The 21467-nt window shown below is 46.8% G+C and overlaps 1 protein-coding gene across 3 annotated transcripts in view; it reads right to left on the minus strand.

Moving 5' to 3' along the window:
• Ccdc57 (coiled-coil domain containing 57) overlaps nucleotides 1-21467 on the minus strand; it is a 192680-nt gene that overhangs the window by 78620 nt on the left and 92593 nt on the right. For 2 of the 3 annotated variants that reach the window (XM_045158322.1, XM_045158321.1), the window contains 3 exons: nucleotides 19051-19154; nucleotides 16528-16704; nucleotides 8097-8304 (listed from right to left, as the gene is read on the minus strand). In XM_045158322.1, the coding sequence (XP_045014257.1) occupies nucleotides 8097-8304; nucleotides 16528-16704; nucleotides 19051-19154 (489 nt within the window). The remainder of the gene's footprint in view (nucleotides 1-8096; nucleotides 8305-16527; nucleotides 16705-19050; nucleotides 19155-21467) is intronic. The other variant, XM_045158323.1, reaches the window with a different exon arrangement.

Raw genomic sequence — 21467 nt, forward strand, 5'->3', positions numbered from 1 at the left:
TAATGTGTGGGTGGGGGCAGGGAAAGGTGGTGACGCTTCTCTCTGGAGGTGTGCTTGTCTGGTAGATGTCACCTCCACACAAAGCAGTGTTTGAAGGAGGAAGGAACTTTCTCTAAAGGATAGCTGAAAGGGCAGGCCTGACTACTTAAGATGGCATGTCTCCTTGGTGGGAAACTTAAATTCTTAAGATTAAACCAACGCTTACAAGTGGAAGTTAGGAGAACAGCAAGAACTGGGGGTTAGTTTAACCCTTGTGTTTCTTTTGCTTGGAACCACACACACCCTTCACAAACAGCAGCTCAGCGGTAACAGATGGCTGTCCTACCTTAAGAGAAGAAAAGGGGCTGGAGAGATGGCTTAGCGGTTAAGCACTTGCCTATGAAGCCTAAGGACCCCGGTTCGAGGCTTGATTCCCCAGGTCCCACGTTAGCCAGACGCACAAGGGGGCGCACGCATCTGGAGTTCGCTTGCAGTGGCCGGAAGCCCTGGCGCACCCATTCTCTCTCTCTCTCCCTCTATCTGTCTTTCGCTCTGTGTCTGTCACTCTCAAATAAATAAATAAAAAATGGACAAAAAATATTTAAAAAAAAAAAGAGAAGTTCTTTACTGCTTGGTTCTCCATTTATAACACAGAGCAAAGTAGTATTATATTTAAATGTAAAAACAAAAAATTATATAAGGGTTGTGGATATGTGTGTTTTTCTAAAGAAGAAAACAAACATACTGATCACTGAGTGCCAAATGTGAGGTAAATTATTTGGTTCAAGGGTCCCCTTTGTAAGTAAAGGAAGTAGCAGTGGGGAACACAGTACTACAAAAATTGGTTATTTGGGACTGTTCCTCATTTTACCAGGATTTCCATGCCCATTTTTTGCAGGCGATAGGTACACATTACTTGCAGTCTCTGAGCCCCATGCCTAACTCTAAAAGACACACATGCACTTGTCCACATGAGGGTTTAGAAGTATGAGTTGGCTAGTCAGCTTGAACATTGTTACTGACAAGGGGGTGTTAGGGTTATTTTTTGGTGGAATTTAGCATGTCACTAACGCAGGCCTTTTGATATATTAAAACTTTTTAAAGCAAAACAAGTTTTAGATTTTAATCAAATTTGTAGGGTTTCGAAGTCTAGTTTTACGGAATTGCCTCTTTGCTTCAACTGTCTTTCCACTTGCTTCTTGAGGAGCTGAGGACAGACCTAGAGTTAAAACACTTGTAATTTTGTATCCTAGTGTCTTACTCTCCCAGCAAAATGTTCTTGTTTGTTAAAATTCCTAGGGAGTAGTCTTTCCTATCATAATGAACACACCTCGGCCACCCAAAAAATATATATAGATGACAAACCCACTCATGAGTGCAAAACCCTACCTGGGGTGGGGGGAAGAACACACAATAAATTAAAAGACATACATATTAAAAAAAGAATTTTTATCTATGATGACTGGCCAAAACAAGAGATTTGCTAATGAGAATTTACTTTTTGTGAGTCTGTGGTTAAAGAGGAATTTTGATTTACTGCTGTATAAGTTTCTCCCAGCACTTCCCAGCTCATGAGGATGCACTCTACATGAGACTTGGAATTGCTGGCAGAGGAGAGGAAATCCAGATGCCACCAACAGGCCAGGAGAAAGAGGAAGAAACCAATGACGCCACTGTACCATCTCTTCTAAGAATCAACTTGCTAAGGACCTGAAATGTTCAGAAATGACCTGAAATGTTCAGAGGGAAAGCAGGCTGTGTGTGTATACAAGATGTGTGCATAGAGGTTAGGCCTGGTGGCACACACCTTTAAACCTAGCACTCAGGAGGCAGAGATAGGAGGATCTCTGTGAGTTTGAGGCCACTGTAAGACTACATAATGAATTCTAGGTCAGCCTCAGCTAGAGCGAGACCTTACCTCTAAAGACAAACCAAACCAAAACAAACAAAAAAGATGTGTGCACAAACCCTGTGTGAAGGTGTGCATGGGCAGTGTATGCACAGGCTGATGAGAGAATATACACACTGAAGGACAGAGGTGGCATTTTCTTTTTCTTTCTTTCTTTCTTTCTTTTTTTTTTTTTTTTTGCTTTTTCGAGGTAGGGTCTTGTTCTAGCTCTGGCTGATCTGGAATTCACTATGTAGTCTCTTACCTCTCTTATCTCTGCCTCCCAAGTGCTGGGATTAAAGGCGTGTGCCACCACACCTGGCCCACAGGTGGCACTTTCAACAAAATGAAGATTAACTCTAGTTAATCATTTTTTTTAAATTTTATTTAAAAAATTATTTATTCGACAGAGAAAGAGGGAGAGAGAGGAGAATGGGCACACCAGGACCTCCAGCCACCGCAAAGGAACTTCTAATGTGTGTGCCTCCTTGTGCACCTGGCTAACGTGGGTTCTGGGGAATGGAACCTGGGTCCTTTGGCTTTGCAGGCAAACACCTTAACTGCAAAGCTAAGCCACCCTTCCAGCCCCAGTTAATCATTTTGTTTTTCTACACTTTTTTTTGGCTTTAAAAATTTTTATACTTTTTTGGGGGGTTCAAGGTAGGGTCTCACTCTAGGTCAGGCTGACCTGGAATTCACTATGTATTCTCAGGGTGTCCTTGAACTCATGGTGATCCTCCTGCCTCTGTTTCCCAAGTGCTGGGATTAAAGGCATGTGCCACCATGCCCGGCTACAATTTTTAAACATTTTGATGTGTGTGTGTGCACATGTGCCATGGCCAGTTTGTGAAAGACAGAGGAAAACTTTCAGGTCAGTTGATCCTTGCCTTATACTTTTTTTTTTTATTGTTTTTTTTTTTTTTTTTGAGGTAGGGTCTCACTCTGTTCCAGGCTGACTTGGAATTCACTATGTAGTCTCAAGGTGGCTTTGAACTCACCACTATACTCCTACCTCTGCCTCCTGAGTGCTGGGATTAAAGGCATACGCCTGGCATTGCCTTATACCTTGTTTGAGGTAGGGTCTTTTTCTTTTTCACTGCTCCATTTGTAAGCTTCAGAGATAGCCTCCTGTATTTGCTTCCTTTCTTGTCATAGATGTGCTAGAATTACAGAAGCTTGCCAACCCAGAATGACCTGGAATTTACTCTGTAACCCAGGTTGGTTTCAAACTCACAGTGAGCCTCCTACCTCAGCCTGGGCTACAGTGAAACCCTGCCTGAAAAAAAAAAAAAATTCCCCCCCCTCCAAAAAAAGTGTGAGCCTACATGTCCAGCTATTTTTGTGTGTATGTAATGTGTGTGTGTTCATTGTATACCACACTTGCCTGTGTGTGTGTGTGGGGGGGGTTATCCCACTCCATATAGCATTCCTGCCAGTTCTTTGAGCAGGAGTCTCTTACTGATAGGGAGCATGGTGTTTTTTGTGAGCTGGGTGATTCCTTGGTCTCTACTCCCCTTTGTAGGACTAGGATTACAAGTTTGTGTAGCCATGCCCAGCTGTTTCTATGGGATCTGAAGATTTGAACATGGCCAGGTTTAGACCCCCTCAGCCTCTCTGCTTGCACAGAAGTCCACCTAACTGCTGAGCCATATCTCCAGCCCTTTTTTCCCTGTTTTTTTGTTTTTTTTTTTTTTCAAGGTAGGGTCTCACTCTAGCCCAGGCTGACCTGGAACTCACTCTGTACTCTCAGGCTGGACTCAAATTCACAGTGATACTACCTCTGCCTCACTAGTGCTGGGATTAAAGATGGATGCCACCACACCTGGTTTATTTTGTTGTTGTTGTTATTGTTTTAACTTTTAAAAATACTTATCTTATTTGAGAGAGAGAGACAGAGAGAGGGGGAAAGAATAGGCATATCAGGGCTTTCAGCCACTGAAAACGAACCCCACATGCATGTACCACCTCATGCATCTGGAGTACGTGGATCCTGGGGGATCCAACCTAGTTCCTTTGGCTTTGCAGGCAAATGCCTCAACCACTAAATCATTTCTCCAGTCTTTTATTTGCTTTTTTCAAGATAGGGTCTCTAGCTCAGGCTGACCTGGAATTCACTATGTGGTCTCAGAGTAGCCTGAAACTCACAGCAATCCTCCTACTTCTGCCTCCTGAGTGCTGGGATTAAAGGTATGTGCCACCATGACCAGCATGTTTGTTTTTTTTTACTTGTTTGTTTAAAAAAACTGTCAAAAAAAATAAAAATAAAACTGTCTTACTCTGTATGTAGCCTAGGCCACCCTTGAATTAAGTTCGTCTGCCTCAGTCTCCTGAGAGCTTGAATTACAATGTAAGGTATGGAGGCAGAGGTAGGAGGATCTCTGAAAGTTTGAAGCTACTTTTTAGGGCTAGGGAGATGGCTCTGTGGTCTGGGGTTCGTTCACCAGTACCTATGTGTTGCAGTCCGGTTCGCATTGCTGTTAGAAATCACCCAACCAAGAGCAGCTTCTGGGAAAAAGAGATTTATTTTGGCTTACGGGCTTGAGGGGAAGCTTCATGATGGCAGGGGAAAACGATGGCATGAGCAGAGGGTGGACATCACCCCCTGGCCAACATAAGGTGGACTACAGCAACAGGAGGGTGTGCCAAACACTGGCATGGGGAAACTGGCTATAAAGCCCTTAAGCCCGCCCCCAACAATACACTCCTTCCAGGAGGCATTAATTCCCAAATATCCATCAGCTGGGAACCTAGCATTCAGAATACCTAAGTTTATGGGGGACACCTGAATCAAACCACCACACTATGTAAAGCCAGATGCAGAAGGTAGTACATGCATCTAGAGTTCATCTGCAATGGCTAGAGGCTCTGGTATACCCATTCTATCTTCTCTCTATCTCTCTCTTTCTGCAAATAAAAAAATTTAAATGGAAGAAAAATCACTACAGAGAAAAATGAAAATGGGCTGGGTGTGGTAGCACATGCCTTTAATTCCAGCATGTAGGAAGCTAAGGTAGGAAGATCACCATGAGTTTGAGGCCATCCTGAAGGCTATAGAGTGAATTCCAGGTCAGCCTGGGCTAGAGCAAGACCCTACCTTGAAAGAAAAAAAAGAAAAGAAAAGGCAGCAAAAGACTTGGGTGTGATGGCATCTACCTGTAAACCCATACTTGGGCTAAACAGAAGGATCTTGAGTTCTAGGCTAGGCTGGGCTATATCATTATTATCATATATTTTTTTTGCGGGGGGGGGGGGAGTTTGAGGAAGGGTCTTGCTGTAGTTGGCTGGCCTGGAATCACTATGTAGTCTCAGGAAGGCCTCAAACTCTCAGTGATCCTCCTACCTCTGCCTCCTGAGTGCTGGGATTAAAGGTGTGCACCACCATGCCTGGCAGTGGTCTATATTATATGGTGGAATTTGTCTCCAAAAATCAAGAGCTGGGGACATGGCTCAGTGGTAGAGTGCTTGCCTGATGTATATAGCCGGGGTTCCATCTCCATCACTGCAACAACAAATAAAAATATAAAATAACCCAAGTATGGAGGTGGTGTATGACTTTAATCCCAGCACTCAGGAGGCTGAGGTAGAAGGATCACTGTGAATCTCTATGTCTCACGTAAGCCAGATGCACAGTCGCGTAAGCACACAAGGTCACACATGGGCACAAGGGGGACATGCATCTGGAATTGGATGGCAGTGGCTGGAGGCCTTGACATGCTAATTCTCTCACTCTTGGTTTTTTTTTTTTTTTGTTGTTGTTGTTTTGTTTTTTTCAAGGTAGGGTCTCACTCAAGCTCAGGCTGACCTGGAATTCACCATGGGAGTCTCAGGGTGGCCTCAAACTCACGGCAATCCTCCTATCTCTGCCTTCCGAGTGTTAGGATTAAAGGCTGTGTCACTACGCCCGGCTTGTGATCTTTTTTTTTTTTTGTGAATGCAAGAGTGTGCCAGGCGTGGTGGCGCACGCCTTTAATCCCAGCACTTGGGAGGCAGAAGTAGGAGGATGGCCGCGAGTTTGAGGCCACCCTGAGACTCCATGGTGAATTCCAGGTCAGCCTGAGCTTGAGTGAACCTACCTTGAAAAACAAAACAAAACAAAACAAAAAGATCCCTGCACTTGAGAGACAGAGGTAGGAAGATTGCCATGAGTTCGAGGCTACCCCAAGACTACATAGTAAATTCCAGGTCACCTTGGACTAGAGTGAAACTCTACCTTAATAACCCCACCCCCAAAGAAAAGGTATCAAGTCAGAAAAGTCAGAAAAGTACCAGCCGAGGATGGTCGTACACGCTTAGGAGGCAGAGGTTGAGTTTGAGGCCGCCTGGGACTATAGAATGAATGTCAGCTCAGCCTGGGCTACAGGGAAACTCTACCTCAAAAAAAAAAAAAAATTATATTAAGATCGCTATACCCTTAAGACATTAGTCACTATGACTGTTGGCTCTCTGACACTATAAGGCAGACAGGGAGCAGCCCAGGGAGATGGGACAGTGGGTATAGCCATATTTGGACATAGTGACACAAAAACCAAAGGCAGGATGTATCGGCCCAGCAGAGCCTTCACAACTGTATGGATGGGTAGGTAGAGGGGCAACTCACTATACCATGTGTCCATAAGGCTAGGCTGGCAATGGAAGCCTTGATAAAAGGTCAGAGGTGGAGCTGCAGTGATGGTTCAGTGGTTAAGGTGCTTGTCTGAAAAGCCTAAGGACTTGGGTTCAATTCCACAGTACCCAAGTAAAGTCAGATACACAGGGTGGCTCATGTGTCTAGAGTTTGTTTTCAGTGGCTGGAGGTCCTGGTGTACCCACTGTCTCTTTCTTTCCTTCCTTCTCCTCTTCCTTTCTTCTCTCTCAAATAAATACTTTTTTTTTAAAAAAAAAAAAAAAGGTCACAGGCTCCCTGTGCAGAAGGGAAGCATGACTACCATCTGTGGCAGTAGTGGTAAAGCCTTGCATAGACATGGAAGCCAAGGTGGAAGAACAGCAAAGTTCAAGTGGGAGAGGGAGCGGTGGCTGGGTAGAAGAACTGAGAGAGAAACTGGAGCTCTAGCTGCTGATGCCACTGTGGATGCTGACAGCTCAGCATCAGAGGTGGGAGGAGTGTGACAGCAGCCTCAGTCTTTATAAGAATTGAGGTTGGTCGGGAGGCAGAGGTAGGAGGATCGCCGAGAGTTCGAGGCCACTCTGAGACTATATAGTGAATTCCAGGTCAGCCTGAGCCAGAGTGAGACCCTACCTCAAAAAACCAAAAAAAAAAAAAAAAAAAAAAAAAAAGAAAAGAAAAGAAATGAGGTTGGGGTTCTTTTTGCACTTGGAGGAAGTTGTACTGGAAGCGCCAGAGAAACACCTCTCCCTTCTGGTTATGAATCAGAGGAAGACAGCTGAGTAGTTTCTACTGATGCTGGTCCTGAAAGTTGCTGAGCTGAGATTGGGGTTGACGCATGAGGCTCGATGCCCTGCATTCACATGTGCTAGGATTATAGGCATGTGCCACCACATCTGGCTTGTATTGCATCTTATTTATTTGTTTACTTATTTATTATTATTATTTTGAGACAAGGTCTCAAACTATAGACCAGGCCAGCATGGAACTAATAATGTGGCTCAGGCTAGTCTAGCTGGGTGTGGTAGCATATGATGTGATGATCCCCCTATTTCAGCCTCCTGTGTGCTAAGCTGTCTTGCATCTTTCTCTTTTAGTTTAGGTTTTTGTTTTGTTTTTGAGGTAGAGCCTCATTCTAGCCCAGGTTGTCCTGGAACTCACTATGTAGTCTCAGGCTGCCTTGGACTCACAGCAATCCTCTTTCCTCTGCCTCCTGCGTGCTGGGATTAAAGGCTTGTGCCACCATGCTTTTTTTTTTTTTTTTTTTTTTTTGGCATCTCTTTGAAAGAGTTTGGGACTCAAGTGTTTGCTTCTCCTAGAAAGTCAGTTGGATGTCTGCAGGCACAGGGGCACCCACAGAGGGTTGGCCTGGAGTTGCCTTGCTGTTTGCCACATAAGATCGACACATGTGGTAGAACAGTGGATCAGGGGATACTCAGCTCTGAGATGAATCCCTGTTCTGTGCCAGGGGCATCTGGTAGGCTCCACTCGTCTTCCCAAGAAGCCAGACTGTAGCCCTCCCTCTGCCTCCAGGCTCATGGCAGGCAAGTCAGGAAGCTCCCCTGGCAGGTCCATGACACCCCCACCCCTCAGTGGCCTGGCCCTGTCCTCTTCCTAAGCACTCACCTGTAGGGTGGGCCAGCTGGGCACGCAGCCGGTTCCCCATCTCAAGCAGCTGCTCCCTCTCCAGGTGGAGTCTAAGGATTTTCCTGGCTGCTTCCTGTAGTTTCCTCTGTAGGTGGGGCACAGATAAGGCCTGTGGAGGCTGTGCCCCTGGCTGGGGGCAACTGGAGAACTCTGCCTGGTCTCCAGCACCAGCAGGTCTCCCATTGACCTGTAAACAAAACCAGCCCACAGATAGCCCTGTGAGATGCCAGACAATGAGGATGAGAGAGAGATGGCTGCTCACCTGCCCTTTAATAATCAACATGTCAGACTGCTTTGCTGGTGACATACCTCCAAAAGAAAGACAAAGGGTGATTAGGATGGGCAAAACACCCAGACCTTGGTGGCTCCACCTCACCCAGGAGTGGAGTAGGCAGACACTCCCCAACTCTAGGGCTGAGGCCTGACCTAGGTTGCTCAGCTCCAGCTTCTCATCCTCTAGACTGTGGCCCCTGTGAGACCACACCCCTGAGCACTCCTCCTCACAAGTTTCTCCTGGAAGTCTGGGCTCCTGTGTCTTTAAAGTGGAGACATTGAGGATCCATTTATACCAACTGGGGGCTTCCCCAGGGCCTACACTTAGCTCTGTTTCAGGAACAAAGACAAATGCCTCCCCCCGCATCAACCCCAGTCAGCCCCCAGACCCAGGAGACCTGGACCCTGTGTGGCCTGCCACTGGGCCACTGCCATTTCTCACTGCTGTAGTCCCTGTTTGCCCTTGGTCTCTGGCCTATGCTAGCTGGAGTCCTTCCCCACATCCTCCCCTGCTGCCCACAGACTGGCTAACTCTGCCTTTTCCTCCACTCTGGCTCTCCCTTCCCTCTACCTGCTGGACGTCCCTCACCCTGTTGTCCCCCCTTATGAGAAGGTACAAAGGAAAGCAGAGGAAGCTGAGGGAGACCGACGCCAAGGTCAAGTATACATGTGAGTCTACGGAAAGCACTTGGTGCTCCTTGTTCAGCGCAGCTTGGACTCTGGGCCCACCCTCCACTACTATGCAGAAACAGTTGTGGCATGAGGGAAGGTGTGGGATGAATACAGAGGCATAGGAGAGACCAGGCCCTGGCCCAGCCCAGCTGCCATTCTGCCATACTGCCCCTGTCCTAGGTGCTTGAGCTCCATGCCCTAGAATGCCCTTCATGCCCTGTTCTAGCTTTGTTTCCTGGTCCTCCCAGGGCTGGCAGATGCCTATACCCTCCAGGCACTACAGTTCCTCAGGTAGCCTGGGAAATGTGGGTGACTGTGCAAGTAGGTGACATGCACAGATGCCTCTGGTATATGCTGTAGGCCACAGGGACTAAAAGGCTCATGGGATGACATGACAGAGGAGACATCTCTTAGACAGAGAAGGTCCTGTGGCCCCACAAGCAGGTCTCATCATAGCATCCCAAATCCCAACACATTTCCAGTGTGAGCATTTGTGCTTCACCCTCTTGCAGATGTGTCCTTTGGAGGACAAAGGACCTGATGGTTCTAGGAGAGGTGGCAGACCTGGAAGAAGGGAGGTCTGGTGGAGAGAGTAAGGCTGGTCACCTGGGGTCCCCATCAGTTAGTTCTAAGGCCTGGGACTTACAGAACATTCGAGTTTTTTTTTTTTTTTTTTAATAATTAACAACTTCCATGATTGTAAACAATATTCCATGGTAATTCCCTCCCTCTCCCACTTTCCCCTTTGAACCTCCACTCTCCATCATATCCTTTCCCCCTCTCAGTCACTCTCTTTTATTTTGATGTCATCATCTTTTCCTCCTATTATGATGGTCTTGTGTAGGTAGTGTGAGGCACTGTGAGGTCATGGATATCCAGGCCATTTTGTGTCTGGAGGAGCACGTTGTAAGGAGTCCTACCCTTCCTTTGGCTCTTACATTCTTTCTGCCACCTCTTCCACAATAGACCCTGAGCCTTGGAAGGTGTGATAGAGATATTGCATTGCTGAGCACTCCTCTGTCACTTCTCAGCACCACATTAGAGTTTTTGATTCTCACATTGTTTTAAATAAGGAAAGGACCATTTTGACACAGTTCTAGAAGAACTTAACCTCTGAGGTTTAAGAGAAAATCTATTCTCTAGACATGGACCTTTCTTCCCAGTAGCAGCCCTGGCATGACCCAGTGGTCTGATGGTGCCCTAGGTCAGCATAGGCACTATTTCTGACTACACACTCCCATGGGGGACATGTAGTGAACTTCTCTTAGCTCAGCTGGTAAAATGTGATTGATTAAAGAGCTTTGTAAAACTTCTCTTCCAAATAGATTCTACAACCTGAGAACACATTCAGGGATGTCTTCTGAACTATGAGCACTTCCATAGCCACCCCTGTGCTTGCCCCATGCCTGCAGACCACCCTCATCCATCTATGCCATGGTCCTGGAAAGAAAGCTAGTTTAGACAATAAGAAAATCCGAGGAGCTGTCTGAATATGTTCGCCAGGCCCGTACCAGTCCTTCAGAAGGCTGTGATCAAAGCCTGTAGGCTCCACAGGGTGCAGAGTGCCCTTCCACAGGCCAGGTCAGTACAGCCTTCCACAAGAGGGAGCCAAAGCTCCCAGGTGGACAACACCGCTCCCTAGTGGACACAAGATGGCTTCCTCAGACTGGCCTTCATGCCCAGCAAAGAGCAGGAAGGCCTGGGACTACAAGTGAGTTGATGAGGATGGTGGACTTGGAAGCAGGGGATGACCTAGGCCCAACCCACACCCGCACAGCCCAGCCCAGTCCAGCCCAGTCCATCCCAGCTGAGATTAGGTGTAGATGTTGAGTAGCATACTCTGCACAAAGCCTGTTCTGCCTCCGCACAGGGGCTGTGTGAGCAGTGAACAGGGAGTCTCGGTGGGCACTAGAGGCAGAGAAGTATGGCTAGCTTTGCAGGATCCTTGGCTGGGTACGTGAAGAGGGCCTAGCTTTCAACAGAGCAGCTGCAAGGACAATTGGAAGAGTTAGCCAAAACTCCTGCCCTTGTCCCTGCTTCACCATTCCTACCTATCTCTACTTAAGCTTTTCCTGAGGCACTGAGGAGTGGCTGGGAGACACTGTACCATTATACCTACACACTGTGGTCTATACTTTCCACACAGAGACTGTATGGAACACTGTGGATTCTAATGACCTCGCCTGGCCACCTGATCAGGTCCTTGTACCTATATGGCACCCACATGCTGGTATCCTTGGTCCACAGCTGGATCTGTATACTCTAAATCTGATTCCCTAGTCTGTAGTTTTTAAATATTTTCATTTATTTATTTATTTAAAAGCATAGAGGGAGAGAGACAGTGAAAGAGAACGAGCGAGTGCACCACTGCAAATAATGTATTTGCCACTGGGTGCAACTGGTTTTAAGTGGATATTGAAGAATCAAACCTCAAGCTGAGCATAGTGGTGCACGCCTTTAATCCCAGCACTCGGGAGGCAGAGGTAGAAGGATCACCATGAGTTTGAGGTCACCCAGACACTACATAGTGAATTTTAGGTCAGCCTGGGCTAGAGTAAGACCCTACTACAGAAAAAAGAAGAATTGAGCCTGGGTTGTTAGGATTTGCAGGCAAGTATCTTAACAGGTGGGCCGTCTCTGCAGACCCTCACCTGTACTTATGAAACCAGCACTCTGAGAAGCCCAGGCTGATCTGTGGATGTCCCACCATACAGCTGTGCCTAAGGTTGTATCTAGGTTCAGGTTCTGGGTTTGGGGGAACCCCAGGAGTGAGTCTTGGGTGTGCCTGACTCAGAGGCACAGATATTGGGCATATCCTCATGCTTCTCCACTAAAAGGACACTTTCCTGGTGATTCAGAGACAATTCTTGAGGAGACACAGTGGAGACTAGGACTCCCTGCTTCCAGCTGAGCTTCTGCCTAAATTCTAAATCTACCCTCACTTGCCTCCCTGTCATGCTAGCTTACTGATATTCTGATATAGGAGCCACTTCCCTTTTTTTTTTATGTCCCACCATGAACTTGAGTAATACTTGTTGAACTTGGTGGATCATAGCTTTCCTGCATTACTTACTGGCCTAGGTGGTCAATGGAGCCCTTTCCAGCTGGCACCTATACTCTCCTAATATGTCCATGTGGCCCTAGTCCCAGGAGCACAGCAGGAGACTCAGAACCAGACCCTGGGCACCTGGTGCTGGCTGTTTTGAGGCCTTTGGGGCAGAGCAGGAACATATAGACACATGTCTCATCCCTTTCTCGGCTTATTAGCAAGGATAGCTGGTAATAACATTAACAGGATGGTTTCAGCCCACTGGCTCCCTCAGGAATACCAATTTCTTGGTCTTCACTCCTGGGCACTTAGTACTTGGCCCAGATATGGGACACATTGCTGGGAAGTGGGTGGCAACCTTGAGGGGGTGGTCTTATCTAGCAGAGGGCCTGGTACTTGTGCTTCCTGAGTCTCCTGTTGTTCAGACAATTGACTCCACACCCTGTCAAGGTCATAGGTACTAAGACCCAGCAGGAGCTGAATCTATGTTTTACATATCTGACCACTGAATTACAAATGTGGACAAGCCTGGGCCCACTGCTTCAACCTGGCCTACTGCCACTTTAAATTTGACTTATTAAAAAATAAGGATAGGGCTGGAGAGATGGCTTAGTGGTTAAGGCATTTGCCTGCAAAGCCTAAAAACCTAGGTTCAATTCCTCAGTACCCACATAAAGCCAGATGCAAAAGGTAGTGCATATATCTGGAGTTCAGCTGCAGTAATTAGAGGCCCTGATGTGCCCATTCTCCCTCCCTCTTTATCTGCTTCTTCCTCACAAGCAACTAACTAAATAAAATGTTTTAAAAAATAAATAAAAATAAGAAAAAAGCTGGTATGGTGGTTGGATTCAGGTGTTCCCCCATAAACTTAGATGTTCTGCATGCTAGGTTCCCAGCTGGTAAGAGATTTAGGAATTAATGCCTCCTGGAGGCAGTTTATTGTTGGGGGCGGGCTTATGGGTGTTATAGCCAGCTCCCCTTGCTAGTGTTTGGCACTCTCCTCTTCCTGTTGTTTACCTTATATGGGCCGGGGGGTGATGTCCCCCTCTGCTCATGCCATCGTTTTCCTCTACTATCATGGAGCTTCCCCCTTGAGCCTGTAAGCCAAAATAAACCTCTTTTTTTCCCACAAGCTCCTCTTGCTTGGGCGATTACCAGCAATGTGAACCTCTGCAACAGTAAAGTGGTACCGAGGAATGGGATTGCTGCTAGACACCTGACTGTGTGACTTTGGCCTTTTGGAGCTGATTTTCAAGAGGAATGTGGGAGGATTTGAAACCTTGACCTAAGAGATGCCTTGCAGTGCTTTACATACAACTTGATGGACTCTTTTGGTCAGAGTTGAAAGACCTGAATGCAGTAAGAACTATGACCTGTGTGGTTTGGCTTATGAGGGTGAGAAAGAGACTTGCTTGGACTGGGCTAGAGGCAGTTTATGTGAAAAGCTCGCTCTTATGTCCATGTCCTAAGAAGTTGTACAGGGTTGTTTTGCGTAGAAATGGACTGTTGTGAGCAGAGGGATATGGCACAGAAAGAAAAATCTTTGGATGTACTGTTGCTCATTCAGCTGCAATTGAGAGATTACAGCCATTGAGACTGGGCCAGCTGACCTGCACTGGGGCAATAGGAAGAATGTAGACTCTTTTGAAGGGGCCTGAGTGCTCAAGGGAGTGTCCTGTTCTTCAAAATCTGCTTTATTTCCCCCCGCCCCTCACCCTGGGTTAACAAATCGGCACCCTACCTGGTATTGTGGAGTATAAGAAATGCAGGAAAGAGGGTCATTGAGTTTGCAACACAGTCTTGTGTTTTGGAAATGGTCATGGGCAGTGTGAAGCAGGTTTTCTAGGTGCCTACATGGAACCCCCATGGGGCCATGAGGATGAACTGTGGATTTCAGTGGAGACCCAGTGAAGATGCCAAGACCATGAGACAGCTGCTAAGGAAAGCTGTCAACCTCGGATGAAGTTTTCCAGGACTGTGAGTAGCCTAGCTGGAGGGGTGGAATTGGAACTCCAGAGAATTGTTGCTGGTTAGAATTATCAAACTTGGAGATCTGTCATTGACTAGAGTTGTTGGACTTGGAGCTACAGTGTTTGATGTCTGCCCTTTTGAAATCTTGTATTGGTTGAGTATTTCTTTGCTATGCCCAATGCCATCTTTTGCAATGTGAATGTTTCTGTGCCATTATGGGTTTTTTTTGAGGTTATTTTTTGGTATTATGGCTCAGTTAAAAGACCTTGGATTATGGGGATGTATGAACATCATTGAAATTGATTAAAAAACTATGGGGCCTTTAAAGTTGGGTAAATGTATTGCATTTTACATCACATATGGTTATTAGTCTATGGAGGCCAGGGGCGGAATGTGGCGGTTTGAGTCAGGTGTCCCCCATAAACTTAGGTGTTCTGAATGCTAGGTTCCCAGCTGATGGAGATTTGGGAATTAGTGCCTCCTGGAGGCAGTTAATTGTTAGGGGTGGGCTTATGGGTGTTATAGCCAACTCTTCCTTGCTAGTATTTGGCACACTCTTCTGTTCCTGTTGTCCACCTTATGTGGGCCAGGGGGTGATGTCCCCCCTCTGCTCTTGCCATCGTTTTCCTCCACTATCATGGAGCTTCCCCTCAAGTGTGTAAGCCAAAACAAACCTCTTTTCCACAAGCTGCTTTTGATTGGGTGATTTCTACCAGCAATGCGAACCTGACTGCAACAGCCAGTGTGGTGACACATGCTTTTAATCCCAGCATTTGGGAGGCAGAGGTAGGAGGATTGCTGTGAGTTCGATGTCAGCCTGAGACTACATGGTGAATTCCAGGTCAGCCTGAGCTAGAAAGACCCTACCTTTGGGGAAAAAAAAAATCCCACCCCCCAAAAAAATAAAAATAAGAAAAAATCAGCTGGGTGTGGTGGTATACACCTTTAATTCCAGCACTTGGGAGGGTGAGGTAGGTGGATCACTGAGTTTGAGGACACGCTGAGACTACACAGTGAATTCCAGGACAGTCTGGATTACAGTGAGATCCTACCTTGGGGGGGGGGGGGAATCTTAGCGTGGTGGCGCATGCCTTTAATCCCAGCACTTGGGAGGCAGAAGTAGGAAGATCACTGAGTTTGAAGCCAGCCTTTGGGGAGGAGACATATAAACATATAAACATAGGAGAGAGGGAGAGAGACACTGAACCTTATTTGCCTGATGTTTGCTCCTTATTTTTGGATAGGTGGGAAGAAAGAACATCTCACTAGGGCTCCCACAACAGGTCCCTGCCTCATGGGAATGAGCTAGGACCTGGTATACCAGGGAAACCTGGTGCACAGTCACCACCCACCCAGTGGGCCAGGACCTTGAAGTGCCCTGACCCCAAGAGTGAACCTGGATTGCTGGACTGTGGGGAGGTCCAGGGGTCTGTGGATGAACCCTGCTAGGAACTCCATTATTGGCCAGTTTAGCCTTTTGCTGCAGGGTGGCTGAGCACTAGCTGGGGCCTTGGGCTCCTTTAGCCCCCATACCCTGCCTTGTTTCTTCCATTCACTCCTGGGCATAGCCCATTCCAGAGTCTGTCGACTATGTCCTTGCTCTTGTAGTATGGTGCTATGAGGGCACACACTGCCTTTATTTTCCAGGCTGCTCTTTAAAGAGGACTCTTAAAGAGTGCCTACACTGGCCACTATTAGTAATCATTGGGTCAAGGGTCACTGCAGGATAGCACAGGGAGCCAAAGGTAACCCTAAATCACCAGTCTCTACAGGTCAATTGCAGGGAGTCAAATACAGGTCACACAATAAGGAACAGCAGGTCTGTGCAGAAGCCAAAGGTAATCAGTGAGTACACATTCCCCCAGATCACTGCAGGACTGGCAGACTCTGAGGAGTATGGTAAGGGAGACAGGTCCATCCAACCTTTCCACCCATGGTTTCATTGGGGTCTTACGTGGGAAGAGAGGGCCTGACAGCTCTGCAAAGCCTTATAGTCAAGGTCCATGTCTCAGGCTTTCTAATGGGTTGAGTGGGCACCCAGTTCCGAGGACTGCCCAGGCCCTGGCCCCACATACTGAGTGTTTCAGGCTCTCCTCTCATAGGTATGCCAAGTCTGTACACAGCACCCTCTCAGCCAGTAGCCCAGGCCTGCCTAAGGGGGAGCAAGACATCCTGCAGTGTGTGCTTCTAAGGAAGGCTTCTCAACCAAACAGAGTGGGGGCTGGGCTGCAATCCAGAATTGTGGTCATCCAAAGAAAGTACCAGAGGCATGAGCAAGATCAGAGGAAGACAGTGGGTGAGCAGGATAGAGAAGGCTGGGGAGTCAACCTGTGGGTCTAACCTTCACCACAGGCTCAAAGGTCAGGGAGTCAGCCAAGCACCAGCAAGCACCTGACAGGCCAGGATGAGAGGAGCTAGTGACATTCGTGCATGCTGGGCACCCACCTCTCTGCTGAGCTGCTGCTTCTCCAAAGGCTCCCCTCCTCCACAGCTGACTCTCTTGAGATGCTTCCTTAGCTCAGCCACCTGCTTCTGCAGCTCCAAAACCTCCATGTGTACCTGGTCCACCTTATGAGGTAGCTCGCGCTGCATAACATCCAGCTCCATGGGCTCCTGCTGCACCTAGGAAGCCGATTCAGAAAGCAGTGCTAGGGAGATGGCGGTCGTGGGAGGGGTGGCAGCCTAGGAAGGAAGGGAATGTGAGGTGCAGGGTACAGAAAGAGGCCTAGTGGTTGGTCCCTCCTTTGGCTGCATGTCATCACCTGGAAACCTGCCTACACTCTACTCCTGTGCTGCCCATGCTGGACCCTGAGACTGCTGAAGAGTGTCTTTGGCAGTTATGTTCAGCCCTCTCTGGAGCCCTAGTCCCAGAGAAGAACCACTGCCTCTAGAAAAGTGCCACTGTCCAGTGTGGGAGGGCCCTTTCTCCCAATCAAAAGGAAAGATGGAGAGGGAGGCTATAAAGGGCAGTGATGACCTACGAGTGGAGAAGAGGCAGAGATGGACATAAGGTGTATAAAGGGAAGTCATATGCCACAAGTACAACTTGGATTGCAGCTGGTTGCTGTGAGTTCCCCATTCTAGACCTTGGCACTGCCTCACCAGTACCTGAGCAGCTCTAAAGTGCTTCTCTCTGTGACAGTTTCACTCCTGTGCCAGGTGGGAGGAGAACCAGGCAGACAGGAAAATACACCTCTCCACACTCTGACCTCCTGTTCTAGGTCCAGAAAGATAAACACCACTTGCCCTATTCCAGGGACACCTACAGTGGATTGCATGTGAATAGCTTATGTTTGGATTGTCACATACACAGAAGATCATTTGGTAAACAGACACTGTTGAGTAAAAACAAAAAACACTTGGAGATGAACTTTTACCGAGGAAGATCAAATCATCTCATCAAGGTGAAATTAAAACCTTTCACTTAAATGCTTATTTTTAAATTTTATTTTGGGGTTTTCATTTACCAGAGATAGATACAGGGAGAGAGGGAATGGGTATGATTGGGCCTCTAGCCACTGCAAACGAACTCTAGACACATGTGTCACCATGAATACCTGGCTTAGGTAGGACCTGGAGAATCAAATCTGGGTCCTTAGGCTTCCCAGGCAAGTGCCTTAATTGTTAAGCCATCTCTCCAGCCCCCCCCCTTTTTTTTTTGAGGTAAGATCTTGCTCTAGCCCAGGATGACCTGGAATCTACTATGTACTCTAAAGCTGGCCTCTAACTCAGTGATCCACGTACCTCTGCCTCTGGAGTGCTGGGATTAAAGGCATGTACCACGATGCCCAGCTTTTTATATTTTACTTATTTTTGTTTGAGAGAAAGAGAAAGAAACAAGCAGAGAATGGGCACTCCAGGGCCTCTAACCACTACAAATGAACTCCAGATGCATGCACCACCTTGTGCATCTGGCTTTATGTGGGTACTGGAAAATCAAACCTGGGTCCTTAGGCTTTGCGGGCAAGCACCTTAACCACTAAACCATCTATACTATATAAGTATATAGTCAACATAAAATAGTCATTTGTGTGCAGAGAGAGAAAAGGAGAGAAAATGACCACCTCAGAGTTTCTTGCTGCTGCAAACAAACTCCAGATGCATAAGCCACTTTGTGCATCTGGATTTACATGGGTTCTGGGGTAATCAAATCAAGGCCAGCAGGCTTTGTAAGCAAGTGGCTTTAACTAGCCACCCATCTCCCTAGCCGTACATACTTATTTGTCTGCAGTACTGGTGTGTGTGCATGTGTGAAGTTTTGACAGGAGAACCAGGAATTTAAAAGGATCTGCTGTGGAATGGCCATGACTGTCTTAAACCATAGCAGCTGTGATGACCCACAGGTGGTTTTCAGAAGGTGGTGCCTATAACATTTACTTACAGTGAGTAGTGAGGGTCATTTGAGCCTCCCATAAGAACTTCACATGAGATTCTGGACTGCTCCCCCAGCTGTATGTACCCTTTCCTACTCTAGCTCAGGAGTGCTTGCAGGCATGCCATCCTGCAGCCTATGCGCCGTATATGGCCCATAATAGCTATGAATACATCCCAATAGAAAACTGTAAACTTCTTAAAACATTGAGATTAAAAAAAATTCCATCAGCCAGGCATGGTAGCACATGCCTTTAATCCCAGTACTTGGGAGGCAGAGGTAGGAGAATACTCTGGAACTGCAGCTTGACCACACAGCCATGTGCAGGCATAGTGGGGGCTCAAAGACAGCATGGACCCTGAACTTTTGATCCTACTGCCTCCACCTCGCAAGAGCTTGGATTACAAGCATCTACCACTATGCCAGAGTACCTTCTGTAGCCACACATAAGGTATGCCAGCCACAGAGAGGTTAGGAAGCCATCCAAGGTCAATGGGGTCACACCTGGCATCTCTTGGATACCACATGGGTCTACTTCTGGATGGCTCTCCAGGAAGAACACCTGCACAATCTTGCATGCCAAGGACAAATCTCACCTTCTTTTTAAGTTGTGTCACCAGCAAGTTCAAGAGTTGTACTCTGTCTCCGAGCTTCCTGAGTGCCAATGCAGTGGATGGCTGGCCCTTCAGGGTAGCTCCTCCTGCAGACAAGAGCAACTGCAGTCAGGATCAGATCTCTTGAACAGTAGTAGTCTCCCCAGGGAGATGAGCCTCCTTTCCCAAGGAGGCCCACCAAAGCTGTTGGATGACACCAAAGCTGTGTTGTTTGTGAAGTATAATCTTTATGGAGAGGTAGAACTCTATAAGGTAAGATCCAATTTCCAGTGTCAAATCCAATAGAGATCTGTGACCCTAGTCTGTCCACTTAAAGACAGGACCATTTTTTTTTTCTGGAAAGTAAGAGAAAAAGATGCCACATAAAGACTGGAAAGATGGCTTAGCAGTTAAAGGGCTTCTTTGCAAACTGGTTTAATTCCCCAGTACCCACATAAATCATATGCATAAAGTGGCACATACATCTGGGGAGGCAGTAGGCCCTGACATACCCATATTCTCTCTCGCTCTGTCTGAATCTTTCTGTCTCAGATAAAATTTAAAAATATATTTTTTTCTTGGTTTTTGTTTTCGAAGTAGGCTCTTTCTCTAGTCCAGGCTGACCTGAAATTCACTCTATAGTCTCAAGGTGGCCTCAAACTCATGGTGATCCTTCTATCTCTGTTCCCCAAGTGCTCGGGTTAAAGGCATGTGCCACCATACCAGACCCTGGTTTTGTTCCCTCCCACCCTTCCCTAAGATAGGGTCTCACTCTAGCCCAGACTGACCTGGAACTCACTCTGTAGTCCCAGTCTGACTTGGGACTCACAGTGATCCTCCTACCTCTGCCTCCCAAGTGCTAGGATTAAAGGCTTGTGGCATAGCACCCAGATCTAACACTTATATAATCTCAATGGATGTATCTAAAGCTGTCTTTTCAAGAAGTTTATAGTTTATTTAATCTCTCTCTGAATGCAAATAATTGTTTTAGAGCTTAAAGACCCAAGTTCAATTTTCCAGGTCCCACGTAAGCCAGATACACATAGTGGCGCATGTATCTGGAGTTCATTGGCAATAGCTAGAGGCCCTGGCACTCCCATTTTCACTCTCTCTCTCTCACCCCTCTGTCTGTCTCTAATTAATAAATAAATAAAAATAAATCTTAAATTTATATATTTTATTATTTGAGAGAGGGAAAGAGGCATAGAGAATGGGCATGCTAGGGCTTCCAACCACTGCCAATGAACTCCAGATGCGTGTGCCACCTTGTGCATCTGGCTTACGTGGTCCTGGGGAACTGAACTGAGGTCCTTTGGCTTTGCAGGCAAGCACCTTAATCGCTAAGCCATCTCTCCAACTCTTAAAATTTTTTTTAATGTTTTATTTTTATGTATTTATTTGACACAGAGAGAGAGAATGGGTGTGCCAGGGTCTCCAGCCACTGCAAATGAATTCCAGACACATGCGCCCCCTTGTGCATCTGGCTAATGTGGGTCCTGGGGAATCAAACTTGGGTACTTTGGCTTTGCAGCAAATGCCTTAACTGCTAAGCGATCCCTCCAGCCCCTTTCCCGCCCCCACCCCCCACAAAAAAATTTTTAACAAAAAATAATAAAGGAGCACAGATGGCAAGGAGTAATCTATAACATGGGAAAAACTCCTATGGGTATTTAAAACATTAGGATAAACAGGAGTGGTAACTTGGGTTTCTAATCCGTGCTACTCAGGATGTTGAGGCAGGAAGGTCCCTGTCTCCAAAAAACAAACAAGGGCTGGGTGTGGTGGCACACACCTTTAATCCCAGTGCTCAGGAGGCAGAGGTAGAAGGATCACCTTGAGTTCAAGGCTACCCCTGAGACTGACTACATAGTGGATTCCAAGGAGACCCTACCTCAAAAAAATAAAAAAAATAAAAAAGGCAAACAAGGGCTGGAGAGATGGCTTAGTGGTTAAGGTGCTTGCATGAGAAGCCTAAGGACCTTAGAAATAAACTAATTAAAAAATGAGGTGAAGATAGAGGGGACTGCTTCATTAAGTTTCAGGGGGACCTGGGACTCTGCAGCAGTTTCCCCAGTGATGCTGAAACTGATAGGAGCTCAGATTTGGGGATCCCATCCTGCCTTGCATGGCAAGTAGGTCACATTAATTTGTTCCTTAGTAGGGATATTTTCAGGTGAACTCTGACAAGTGGATTGAAGAGAACAGGAGATGATAGAAACACTAAAATGAAAAGCACTAAAAAATATATTACATACATTACATATATTAATATATTAAAATATATACATTAAGCCAGGTGTGGTGGCGCATGCCTTTAAGCCTAGCACTCAGGAGGCAGAGGTAGGAGGATCATCATGAGTTCAAGGACACCCTGAGACAACATAATGAATTCCAGGTAGCCTGAGGTAGAGCGAGAACCT

This window comes from Jaculus jaculus, chromosome 9 (genome assembly GCF_020740685.1).
Source record: "Jaculus jaculus isolate mJacJac1 chromosome 9, mJacJac1.mat.Y.cur, whole genome shotgun sequence".
NCBI classification, from domain to species: Eukaryota; Metazoa; Chordata; class Mammalia; order Rodentia; family Dipodidae; genus Jaculus; species Jaculus jaculus.